The sequence below is a fragment of the Budorcas taxicolor genome, chromosome X, assembly GCF_023091745.1.
Source record: "Budorcas taxicolor isolate Tak-1 chromosome X, Takin1.1, whole genome shotgun sequence".
Classification (NCBI taxonomy): domain Eukaryota; kingdom Metazoa; phylum Chordata; class Mammalia; order Artiodactyla; family Bovidae; genus Budorcas; species Budorcas taxicolor.
In genome coordinates, this window is record NC_068935.1 from 16,791,388 (window position 1) to 16,805,090 (window position 13,703).

Genomic DNA, 13,703 nt, shown 5'->3' on the forward strand with positions numbered 1-13,703 from the left:
AAACAGTTCTGAGAAGCTGTAAATAGGATATTTATTTTTCTTTTTGATTTATATTTTGAGCTTTATTGAGGTATAAAAGGCATAGATAATTGTAATATATTTCAAATGTATAATGTGATGATTTGATATATGTATACATTGTGAAAGAATTTTCACAGTCAAGTTCTCACATCCAACACCTTACATATTTACTGATTTGTGTGTGTGAGAACCCTTAAGTTCTACTATATTAGCAAACTGTAATTATGCAATAATGTTATTGGTGATAGTCACCATGTTATTACATTAGATCTTCATACCTTATTCACCTGTTTTTTTTTCCAAAAGCCATATCTTCAAGCTTTAAATTTGGAAAGCAACAAGATTTATCCACATTGAAGTCTTTTAATTATTTTGTGGAACTGCTTAATTGGAGCAAAGGGCAAAATAGTTATCTTGAAAACTCAGCTATTAAAAACTACTTGGGCTGTAATATAACAATAAACAGTGATCCATGTAGAGCTATAATTGTGTACATTATCAGGTATCTCATCATATTTCATAAATATAAAATATCTCTCCCCTTTAATAGTATTTTTTACTATGAAATGGCATCATTGGAATCATCACTACTGTGCCAACTAAATGGAAATCTCTCATCTTCAACGTGAATTTTACCAGTTTAAAGGCATGCTGGTAATATGACACCAAACAGGTCTTAAAATACCAGCCATCTTGTTCTCTTATAACAATAATTGCCTGTGAATCTTCAACAGTAAAACTGGTCATATTGTTGAAGAAATGCTTGGAATGGTCGCCTGTTTCACCCCCAGGTTTCAGTCCGTTATGGCACATCCCCATTTACCAGATGAAGACCAATAACTTTAAGTGACTTAGGAAGTCACATAGCTGATAGGTGTTGGTGTGGGCACTTGCACTATATTTGTAGTGTAATCCCTTTCACTAAACATATTCTTTTTTAACTACCTTGTTTTCTGGAGTGTATTTTTGCGTATCATAATTTTTCTATAAAATCCTGGCTAGATTACTGAGAAACAAAAGTTAACAGCAAAAACTAATAGTAATGTGTTATTAAAACAACATGTTCAAACAAAGCCAAAATAAAGTCAAGAGGGCCCATGTAACTGACTTATTCAGTAATTAATTTTTTATGGATTATAGAAATACATCTTAATAATTCATAATACCTTAGAATAGTGGAAATCCAAGTGTGGGCAGTGGACCAGTGTCAAATCACAGACTGTTTGTTACTGCACTGGAATTAGAAGAAATTGAGAGTAAGCATTTGACTGTATAATTGTATTAATGTATTAATTGACTATAATAGCCACGATATAGGATTGTATTCTTCTGTCTTTTTTTATTTCAGTTTTTTGGTATTTTTTATTACATTTTATTAAAAATAGTACGTGATTGTAGCAATTAAGAAATGATTGGTCTTTTTTGAGAAATGATTTCAGAAGTCCATTCTTAGGGAAATATACTTGAAAATCCTAAAGTTTTATTATTAGATTATTTTCTGTGCATGATAACAAAACTATCCCTAACTCACTGTTAGGTTTGTTATATACAGGCTTCTATTACCTGTTTGCTAGAAAAATAACCAGATACATCTCTTAAAACTGCTTCAATACTTTTTAATATTGGTTTGTATTAACTAGGCCTGCATGGACTACCAGGAGAGAAGGGGGATCCAGGGCCTCCTGGATTTGATGTTCCAGGACCTCCTGGTGAGAGAGGCAGCCCAGGGATCCCTGGAGCACCAGGTCCTATGGGACCCCCAGGGTCACCAGGGCTCCCAGGAAAAGCAGGTGCCTCTGGCTTTCCAGGTAATTTTTTAGCCTTCCCTGGTTTTGGATTCCAGAAATTAGAACTAATATGACTCTGGTGTATTAATTCTCTTGTACTTTTCTCTATAGACACTATCCTTTAGGGAAATGTATTAAATGTCTCTGTGGGAAACTTACTTTTCTATTTGCAATGCACTTTTTCTCTCTGAGAGCTCCAGTTATATATTGCTGTGTAACAAATGACCCCAAAATATGATGATTTAAAACAGTCTTTAGTTTTGCTCAAGGTTTTATGGGTCAGGAATTATTGGATGACTTACACAGGGTTGTTTATCTCTGATCCACGTGGTTCCAGCTGGAGTGGTTGGGATGAAGGATCTACTTCCAGTGTGGCATTACTGTGACACCTGAGTGTTCATTGGCCTCCTCACATGGTATCTCATTATCCACAGAGGTACCTCACATATGCTAGTATCAGGGTAGTTGCTCTTTTTCCAGGGCAGTTGGTTTCCAAAAGAGAGAATCCCCAAAACTGAAAGTGAGTATTCTAAGAGCCCCAGGTGGGAAGCTGGAAGAATTCTTACCATCTAGCCTTGGGAGTTATACAGGGACACATAGTCAAGGTTAAGGCACAGAGTCATCCCAAATTCAAGGGGAGAAGGGTACACAAAGCTGTGTGTGCTGGGAAGTGCAGTTCATTTGGAAACCATATTTAGAGACTAACTACCACAGTGATATAGACAGTAGTGGTCACTAAGATTACAATAGTTGCAAAGGGGCAAACCTTATAGTACCTTCCCTCTAACTCAATAGTTTTCTAGTTGACATCTTTAAACTGATCTTTTATCTTTCCAAGGTCAAGGAAAGGTAAAAATGTACCTATTGATATTTTTCAAAGGTGCCAAAGGTGAAATGGGTATGATGGGACCTCCAGGCCCACCAGGACCTTTGGGAATTCCTGGCAGGAGTGGTGTTCCTGGTCTCAAAGGTAATATTCAGGGTTTGCTGGCAGATATATGAAAGAAAGAAAATTAAAAATTTTGCTTTACATCAATACAGAATACTTTTGTTTGACTGCTTAAAAATGAGCAATGCTTTACTTGTATTTTGTTTTTAGGTGACATGGCATTTAAGTAGTTGCTGTTTTCAGTTTGATAGCATGCTTAGTTTGAATACTATGAAATATGATAAGCATTAACTCAAAATAACAACATACAGGGATTTAATTTTTATTTTTTTTTTACAGTCTGTATTTGTCAGAGAACACCAGGAGAGAGATTGTTGTTTGAATGTAAAAGTGAGCTCGAGTTATTTATAGACAATAAATAAGGTGCATGAGTGTTTAGGGTGGTCAGTGGCCTACCCAACTGTGTAACATATGAATAATCTTTATATGCATTAATCCTGGATGGATGAACCTGATCTGCTGTGTCTTCCCCACACATGTTGGTTTTAGGTGATGATGGTTTGCAGGGTCAGCCAGGACTTCCTGGCCCTGCAGGAGAGAAAGGTAGTAAAGGAGAGCCTGGCCTTCCAGGCCTTCCTGGGCCAATGGATCCAGATCTGCTGGGCTCAAAAGGAGAGAAAGGGGACCCTGGCCTACCAGGTGAGTGAATGCATTTATTTGAATTTTTCTCCTGGTGTGTATCAAGTTTAATTTTTATTAGCATGGAAAGTGACTTGTAATCCAGGATTAAGGTAATTAGGTATATCAAATTTTGGTAATGTAAGTTAGTTTTCACTGATTTGTACTGTTTCACCGATCAACTTTTGCTTGACTATTTTCTTTGTAGTTTATCTATCACAAACTATGAGGCTTTAAAATAAACAGTCACTTTCAAGCCTTCCAGAAAGTAGTTTATAGAATATGATCAAGAGAAAATGGATAAATAAACAGAATTACTTGGAAAACAGATTTCAATGTTTGGGAAATTTCCTGGCCCTTTAAATTTTTTTTTCTTAAAAACCAAATGAGGATGAGTGGTACACTATTTTCCTAAAGACTTTTGATACCCATATCATACTTGATTTTTAAGTACAGTTCACTGTTATTCTAACCTAGAAGAATAAACAAATATTGGACTAAGAACAGCCAAACTCACCCCTGGGGAAGGTTGCTGAAAGTAGGTCTAGGGAACAATTGTGTTATTACAGTTATTTTATTAGAAGCAAATGAGATATAAAACATAACAGATTTTTAAAATAAAAATCCTTTATTCTTTTTATAAAACTATAACATATTCAAAACAAAGCATCAGAAAATACATGAAGTGAAAGCCGCTCAGTTGTGTCTGACTCCTTGCAACCCCATGGATAGTCCATGGGATTCTTCAGGCCAGAATACTAGAGTGGGTAGCCATTCTCTTCTCCAGGGGATCTTCTCTACTCAGGGATCGAACCTAGGTCCTCCGCATTACAGGCGGATTCTTGACCAGCTGAACCACCAGGAGAAAAATATGAATAAGCACAAATCAATAAATAAAACACAATCCAATCTGCATAGAATATCCTTTCAAACAACATGGAATTTTTAAACTATGTTTATTTGCAGATTGAGGTAAGGTTTGTGGTTCTTTCTGTGTTGAAACCATTCCTATTGTCAGTCCATGTATGTGTGTGAGTGTTTGTACATAGATGTTATAAGTTTCCCTGTGAGCAGGGCTTGGTGAGATTTCTCTTCAAACAAGAACTTTAAGACATTACTATAATTTTGTATATAATCATGAAAGAGGCAAGGCCACCTAATTTTGTATTATTGTTAAAATGAGTTATATTTTTTGATTTACTTCTTGCAAAGCTTCTCTTTCCATTATACCGTCTGCAAAATAGTGTCAGTAAACTGTATTTGTCTTAATATAAGGTTATGAAAGATAGTTATAGAATCTAAGAGATAATGTAGAGACAGCCTGCCCCAATTCCTTCATTTTACAGTGTAAGAAACTGAAGCCCAAAGAGGAAAATGGATTAATTATTGAGTGCTCCGAAGTTCTTAATGGTAGCTACATTAAAAAGTGGGAGATTTTAATGAGTCCAGTGCTATTGGTTCATACTATATCAGAATATCACTGGTTCCTGTATTTCATTTATATTTCAGAGTTTGGGTAGCTTGCTTTGCCAAATGTATTTAATGATTAATAATATCAGCCTAACTTGTCTTTCTTATACTCATCCTTGGAAGGTATTCCTGGAGTTGCAGGGCCAAAAGGTTACCAGGGTTTGCCTGGAGACCCAGGGCAACCTGGACTGAGCGGACCACCTGGATTGCCAGGACCATCAGGTAAGTATGATAAACCACCTGTAGCAGTTGGGTGGCTGATCCTGACCCCTGGAACAAAGTAATTATGTATTTATCATGTGTAGTGATATTTGAAGCAACTGAGATATGGGCCTCTCCTTAACAAAAATGTTGTCATTGGCACAAATGTCAACAGAGAAGACTTGTAGGATATTTTTCTTTACTCAATTTCTTCTTTTTTGTGGCCTCAGAATGTACGCAGAATCAGAAGTACATCCAAATAAGGTGCTATGTTTTGTTTATATACATAGTAGCATATGTAAATTAGACAGTTATCTGTTAGGAGCCTAAAAAATTCACCCTTTTCATTTTCTTACCTTCAGACAAGTTAATCATTAAGCCATGTAAAACAGATTACTGCCATTTCTAGTTTTAAAAGTTTCTAGGAGTAAGAATTTCACAGCCTTCATTGGTAATGTTTTATGGCATTAATCACTCTTACAGGCAATGTGGATTGTTTAATTTCTAGTAAAACTTTTTTATTGCTGCTTCTTAAACCATTGTCTTTTAGTTGGACCCCTAAACAATAAAGAATGGCTGGTTACCATCCTCCTAAGAGCCCTTTAGATCAGGTATTCTGCTCTGGACTGTATACTATATTATCTTAATGTAGTTGGAAGGAAGAATTATCTCCTTATCTATCTTTCATATACTTTGCATTCTCTTTCCCAAGTGAGAAGACAGTGTGAAAGAAAAAATAAAAGCAAATAATGTTGAAGGCAACATTGTGATCCTTGGGCAATACCTAGGTGACACCGCAGAACTGAAGTATCTAAGCTCTGGGAAGAATGCAAACACAGCAGCCATGACTGAACCCAGTAGCCATGACTGTTGGGGGAAGATAGTCCAGTACTTCTCCATCAGCTCTTACCTACCCCTGGCTTAATGTGCCAAAGGTGTATGTATCATGACAGGTTACCACTGGTTAACCTGGGGAGGTAACCACAGGTTACCTCTTCTGGTTGCACATGTTAAGGCTTTCAACGGTAAAGCTTCTGAATCTTTTTAAAAGTCTCTTTAAATTGGATTTATTTGTGATAAATATAGTAAGGTAGTTATACACATATGACAGATAAGACTTCAAGTGGTTGGAATAGTTTTAGGGCAAGAAACGAGATGTCCTGGTGATAGTTATATGTGTACAACAAATAAGACTTCAGGTAATTGGAGTAGTTTTAGGGCAAGACACAAGATTCCTGCATTTTTAAATAAATGTGTATTGGGAGCCCTCTATTGCTGTGATTATATTGTAATATGTTCCTAAGGAGATTTCTTGATAATTTTTGCCTGTCTTATGTCCAGTTAGATCTGTGGAACTTTATCGTATATTAAGATTTGGTCAGCCTCATGCTTTCATTTTAATTACGACCCATTCCAGGAAACCAAGCAACCATAATATTGCTGACTTGTGTTAATTTTAAGCAATTTGACTTTTCTAGGTCCCAAGGGTAACCCTGGTCTCCCTGGAATGCCAGGACTTACAGGACCTCCTGGACTTAAAGGAAACATCGGTGATATGGGTTTTCCAGGTGAGTGATAGAAATCTCCCAGATATTTAGTTCCATTAATGGAAAATGGTTGACTATCTTTGTTATGAGAAAAGAAACTGTTGTTGACAGAGTCCAACTGAGGTGATATCTAAAGCAGTCAGTGGGTAGAGCTCTCTCATTACACAAGTATTTGATGTGGGAATTAAGAGACAGAACTTTAGAAAGAATTCACAAACTTACATTTTTTTTCTCCAACTATACCCCCTTTCAACCCACTCCAGTATTCTTTCCTGGAGAATCCCATGGACACAAGAACCTGATGGGCTACAGTCCATAGGGTCACAAAGGGACTGACCTGACTGAAGCGACTTAGCATGAACACATACTCCCTTTCACTTAAACTTCCTTTAAAAATAGGCTTTTATACAATTCTGATTATAAAGCCCTTTATTATATAAATGAGACTTTGTGAAATTCTTTTTAAAAATCTTTTTGTGTGGTCATGTGCATTATATATATCCTATACAATATTTTGTAAAAGATTGCATGTTATGTGTTTTTAACAGGCCCACAGGGTGCAAAAGGGTCTTCTGGACCTCCTGGAGTTCCTGGACAACCTGGCTCCCCAGGATTACCTGGACAGAAAGGAGAAAAAGGTGATCCTGGTATTTCAGGCATTGGTCTTCCAGGTCTTCCTGGCCCAAAGGTAATCCTACTCAGGTATATGCCTGAGCAGATATGATTTTTCTTTAACACTCTGCTTTCTCCTAATTCTTCCTTAAGCTACAGTGAGATATAGTGTAGTGTGACATGAATCTCTGGGCAAGAAATTCATCCTTTCTCTTTTATATTATAAGGAGATTTGTTTTAGAGTTTGCAGCCAATCCAAAGAAGGATGAAGGGGGGATCTTTCTGATTTCTTTATTTTCTCTCTATCTTGCTCTTTGAGCATGTTTCAGTAACTGAAAGGCATATTTCTGCCTAGTTTTGGTTTTCCTTTCCCTTTTAGTATGGAGTTGTTGGTCTTTGTCCTAATATTATCAACTAACTCGAAGAAGCTTACAAGCAAAGTAACTTATAAAATTAATGAAAGTGAAATAGTATTCTTAAATGCACGTATGAAGTAGTTCTCTGAAACAGTTTTACATATCCCTCTATGCCGCTAGTCACTGTGAAAACTTTGATGTTATTTCTCAAGGAATCAAATTTAGAACTTGTTTAAGAATCATTGGACTTTCAAATATTTGATAACTGCTTAATACCATGTAAAAGAGTAGTAATTCCTATTAATTTGCAGAAGTATTTTATAACTAACTGAGATGCATCCATTGTCTATTAGATACATTTCAAGTGTCCTCCCAGTGAATTGTTTGTCTCATAATGATGTTCAATCATTCAGTTACAACACAAAACTTGAGAGTATTAGAAAAGTAATTGTGGAATTAGTGAAAGCTCTCACTGAGATAAGAATTCACTGAATAATACTTTTAAGATAATTTCTTGTTAATAGTATACAAAAGGCTATATTTTGATTGCCTAGTCAATCAACTTATTGTAAGAAGTAATCAAGAGAAATTTATGCTTATTAATTACAGATTAGCAGTATAGAGTTTAAATTTTTCCTTTCTATATGTTGTGTGAGATGAGGAACTATATATTTTTCCCAAATAAATTGTCCATATAACTTAAAACCATTTGTTACAAACTCCATTCTTTACTCATTGATTTTAAATTTCATTTAAAAATTTTATAAATATGTTCATCCATATTTTTTCTAGACTGAGCGAATTTTAGCATTCATATAATGGAACCAAAATGACCATAACAACTCATCTCTGTAATTATAACAAATTACAGCAGAAAAACATGTTTCAGTTGGCCAGTGTCCACAGTGTATTCAACTCTCTAAGTAAGATGCTAACTCTTAGTTTTTCTATGCAGCCTACAAATATATTTCAATAAGCAAATTCTACACTAAGCTTGGATACTTGCAGAGTTGATAAGACCAGGAAGTCATGTATTTGAAGTATTCTGTTGTTTCTTTCAGATGGTATTATTTTATCTTAAAATGATGACACATTTAAAAAATATCTTACACTCAGTTCTAATAGATGCAGGCAGTCTTTGCTTTGTACAGTCTGACATGCCAAATTTGTTACCACAAATTAGTTAAATGACATCAGTCCACAATACAGATCAGGTTTAAGTTACCATGGTATATTAGTCTTCAGTCCCTAAACCACTATGTAAATAACTACTGTGCATCATGATCAGTGAGCAGTCATTTCACTTCTTTCAAATTCTATCAGTAATTAATCACTATGAATCTGTTTTCCCATCATGCATTGACAGCAAAGCATGTAGGTGTGTTGCCTCTGTCTCTCGTTGACAAACCAACTTGAAATTTAAAAAAAGTGAATAATCAAAGAGAAAAGTGATCAACAGTGATGAAAGTGCAGTTTAAAAAAGGGAAGGTAATAACACTGGAAGTGAAATTTATATCTAATATAGATGTAATTAGAGACGAAATAGCCAACCAAAGAAATGTTTACATTGCCACCATTTGAGAGACTTCAGATGTGCAGCCAAGCAAGCTGGTGAAGACTAAATGATCAACATATGAACTTGACTTTCTTTATATATGTAACTGATGTGAAGAGGATTTTAATGTTATGAGAAAAACTTTTAATGGTCATAGAATCATGTTTTTCCCATTGATTTTTTTCAATCTCGTTATATGATTTCATCTTGCGTTTTCATTTTTGTAGTCCCATACTATTGAGCATAATGAAGACTTCCTGCCTATTACTGTAAAAGAAGAGTAGAATAAAAATTTCAGGAACATGATAGTATGATCAGGAGATGTCAAGCATAAGAAAAAATATTCTGTAATTAGTGACTTGTTAAGAAGTAACGGTAGTGATAAAAGGTCAGATGGTACTTTGTTTTATAAATGACACACTTTATAAGAGAGTGTCCTTGTTAGTCAAAAAGCATAATTAATATAAGTATACTGAAAACCCTGGACAGGGAATTAATAGGCAGAAGCTTGAGTCCTGAGTCTGTCTGAATGATCTTGTAAGTCACTTAATTCTTTTCTATCTTCATTACTTTGTCACTAAAATAGAAAGAATTATATAACCTATTACACAGAGATATTGTGAGGTTTCAATTCGATTAAAAAAACACTTTGTAAATTATAAAGTATTCTATACATAATATTTGTCTGTGAGATGAGAGAGGTGGACTAGATAGTATCTAAGATTTCTATAACTCATATTTAATGACTACATTCTTTTAATGTGGTATAATGTTTCTAGCTTCCATTACTCCTTCTTAAAATCTAATCATACTATAGACTCAGAACAATTCTTGTCATAATTCTAGACAGATTTTTTTGTTGAAATTGACAAGCAGAAAATCTTATAAGAAAACATATATTATGACCTTGGGTTAGGATAATTATTTCTTAAACATGGCACCAAATGCACAAGCAAACAAAGAAAAATAAATAAATTGAACCACATTAAAATATTGTGCTGCAAATGATAATGTCAAAAAGTGAAAAGACAACCCAAAGAAAGGGAGAAAATATTTGCAAATGATATATCAGACAAGAGATTTGTATCCAGAATATAGTTTTTAAAAAACTCTAATTCAATAAGAAAGTAGACCAATTTTTAAATGGGCAAAGTCAATCAGGCCTAACAGGCCTATACAGAACATGCCACTCCAGTTATTAGAGAAATTCAAATCAAAACTACAGTGAGATATCACTTCACACCAGCCAGAATGGCTATCATCAGAACAGGCCATCTCACACCATCAGAGTATACATTTTTTTTCAAGTGCACAAGAAACATTCTTCAGAACAGAGCGTATGTTAGGCCACAAAACAAGTCTTAATAAATTTTAAAGCATTGGAAACATCAAAGATCCTTTTCTAATTACATTAGATTGTAAACAGCAAAAGGAAAGCTGGAAAATTCACAAATATGTAGAAATTAAAGGATATATTCTTAACAACCAGTGGGGCAAAGATGAGGACACAAGTGAAACTAGGAAACATCTTGAGACAAATGAAAACACAAAATTCCAAAACTTATATGAGCCAGCAAAAGTAATGTTAACAAGGAAATTTATAGTGTAAATGCTTGCATTGAAGAAGAAAAATCCTAAATCAGAATTTAGCATTACACCTTCAGGAACTAGAAAGAGAGCAAACTCAACCCCAAAACTGGTAGAAGGAAGGAAATCATAAAGATTAAAGCAACAATAAATACAACAGAGATTAAAAACAATAGAGAAAATGAATAAAACCAAGAGGTTGTTCTTTCAAAAAGATAAACACAATTGAAAAACATTCAGCTAGACTGGCTAAGAGAGAGAGGACTCACATACTTAAAATTAGAAATGAAAGAGGGCACATCACCACTAAATTTACAGAAATAAAAAAGATGAGAGTACTGTTAACAAGTATACAACAGCAAATTGGATAACTTTGAAACAGACAAATTCTTAAAAACATACAATTTACCAAGGCTGCATGATAAAGAATAGGTTTTTCTGAATAGACCTATAGTTACTAAAGATTTTAGCTTCCTTGGGTGGTAAAGGATACCATAGGGCCTTTTATGTTACAAACTTAGTTCATAATATTTTTCTCTGAGTTCATCACCTTTTCTCTAAATTCATCACCTTAACATGTACTTTGAATCCCATGTACCATATTTTGGCCTGCTCAAGCAACTTTGAGCCATTATTTATCAACTTGCCCCTATTAGTTTAAAATTTCACTACCTGGGAGAGATAAGTAGCATGCAGACCTGAAGATATTATTTTATACTGCCTTTGCTACATCATTTAGTAAAATGTTAACTAAGAGTATCTCTGCATTCATTCTTTAGTATCCCTATCATTAATATTTCCTAACTAAAGAACTTATGCATGGCTTGGTTCATGGTATCTTTAATCTCCAAATATAAATTTAACTATAAAAATTTAATAATTATGTGGGAACCACAGCTTCCAAATGATTGGACTACTATTGTAATACTTTTCTCGCCATAAAACAAAATATGGTTTTTACTCTTTCTCACGAAATATTTTCAGCTCATCCTGTTTTTTTTTTTCCCCTTACTGGCAGTGCTTCTTCACTATTACAATGGAACACAAAAACAAACAGTATTAGCTATTTCACCAACTTTGATGCCTTCTATTTTGTGTATTGAGGTCAACATGATATTTTATTCCAAGTCTTAAGTTATTGCATGGAATGGAAGGGAGATCCTGTTATTAAGAGAGTGCAGAGAATGACTATGATCCAAATGCTCTTAGTTTACCAATTTGAATTTATTTTATTAAATTTGTTTTTTTAATATAAATTTATTTATTTTAGTTGGAGGTTGAATTTTAAAAGCAAAAAAGTTATCAACCTGACAAGTATTTCTACATGGACTTCCTGTTATACCACACAGTGATCTTGAAAGCAGTTCTAGTTTCAGGCTTGTTAAAAAGCATTCTATTGTATGCTCTTGCCTCCTTTATCAAAGATAAGGTACCCATTGTTGTGTGAGTTTATCTCTGGGCTTTCTTTCTTCTTCCATTGGTCTATATTTCTGTTTTTGTGCCAGTACCATACTGTCTTGAGAACTGTAGCTTTGTGGTACAATCTGAAGTCAGGAAAGTTGCTTCCTCCAGCTCCATTTTTTCTTTCTCAAGATTGCTTTGACTCTTTGGGGTCTTTTGTGTTTGCATACAAACTTTGAATTTTTTTTGTTTTAGTTCTGTGAAAAATACCATTGTTAGTTTGATAGGGATTGCATTGAATCTGTAGATTACTTGGATAGTACAGTCATCATCACAATATTGATTCTTCCATTCCAAGACCATGGTATATCTCTCCATCTGTACACCCTCTTCAATAAGTGGTGCTGGGAAAACTGGACATGTAAAGGAATGAAACTGGATCACTTCCTAACATCATATACAAAAATAAACTCAAATTGGATTAAAGACTTAAATGTAAGGCCAGAAACTATAAAGGTCTTAGAGGAAAACAAGCAGTACACTCTATGACATACATCAAAGCAAGATCCTCTTTGACCCACCTCCTAGAGTAATGGAAATAAAAATAAACCAATGGGACTTAATTAAACTTAAAAGCTTTTGCACAGCAAAGAAAACAGCAAACAAGATTAAAAGACAACCCTCAGAATGGGAGAAAGTAATTGCAATTGAAACAACTGACAAAGAATTAATCTCCAGAATATAGAAGCAGCTCATACAGCTCAACATCAGGAAAACAACCCAATCAAAAATGAGCAGAAGACCTAAACAGACATTTCTCCAAAGAAGACATACAGATGGCTAAAAAAAAAAAACACTAGAAAAGATGCTCAGCACTGCTCATTATTAGAGAAATGCAAATCTAAACTACAATGAGGTATCACCTCACACCAGTCAGAATGGCCATCATCAAAAAAATCTACAAACAATAAGTGCTAGAGAGGGTGTGGAGCAAAGGGAACCCTCTTGCACTGTTGGTGGGAATGTAAAATGATACAGCTACTATGAAGAACAGTATGGAGATTTCCGTAAAAAAAAAAAAAAACAAAAAAAAAACCTAAGAATAGAACCACATGACCCAACAAATCACACTCACTGGGCATATACCCTGAGAAAACTATAATTGAAAGAGACACATGTACTCCAGTGTTCATTGCAACACTATTTACAATAGCTCAGGCATGGAAACAACCTAGATGTCCATTGACAGATGAATGGATGAAAAAGTTGTGGTACATATATACATTGGAATATTAGCTATAAAAAAAAACCACATTTGAGTCAGTTCTAATGAGGTGGATGAACCTAGAGCCTGTTATCCAGAGGGAAGTAAGTCAGTAAGAGAAAAATAAATATCGTATATTGATGCATATATATGAAATCTAGTAAGATGGTACTGATGAGCCTATTTGCAGCAGCAGCAGTGGAGATGCAGACATAGAAAACAGACTTGTGGACACAGGAGGAGGACAGGGTGGGATTAATTGAGAGAGTAGCATGGAAACATATACATTACCATATGTAAAACAGATAGGCAGTGGGAATTTGCTATAGTATGCA

General features: G+C 34.7%; 1 protein-coding gene across 1 annotated transcript in view; it reads left to right on the top strand.

The window, feature by feature from the left end:
• COL4A5 (collagen type IV alpha 5 chain) overlaps window positions 1–13,703 on the top strand; it is a 247,659-nt gene that overhangs the window by 196,258 nt on the left and 37,698 nt on the right. Inside the window, exons 32-37 of the mRNA XM_052662831.1 lie at window positions 1,662–1,829; window positions 2,689–2,778; window positions 3,247–3,396; window positions 4,969–5,067; window positions 6,525–6,614; window positions 7,142–7,281. Of these exons, the coding sequence (XP_052518791.1) occupies window positions 1,662–1,829; window positions 2,689–2,778; window positions 3,247–3,396; window positions 4,969–5,067; window positions 6,525–6,614; window positions 7,142–7,281 (737 nt within the window). The remainder of the gene's footprint in view (window positions 1–1,661; window positions 1,830–2,688; window positions 2,779–3,246; window positions 3,397–4,968; window positions 5,068–6,524; window positions 6,615–7,141; window positions 7,282–13,703) is intronic.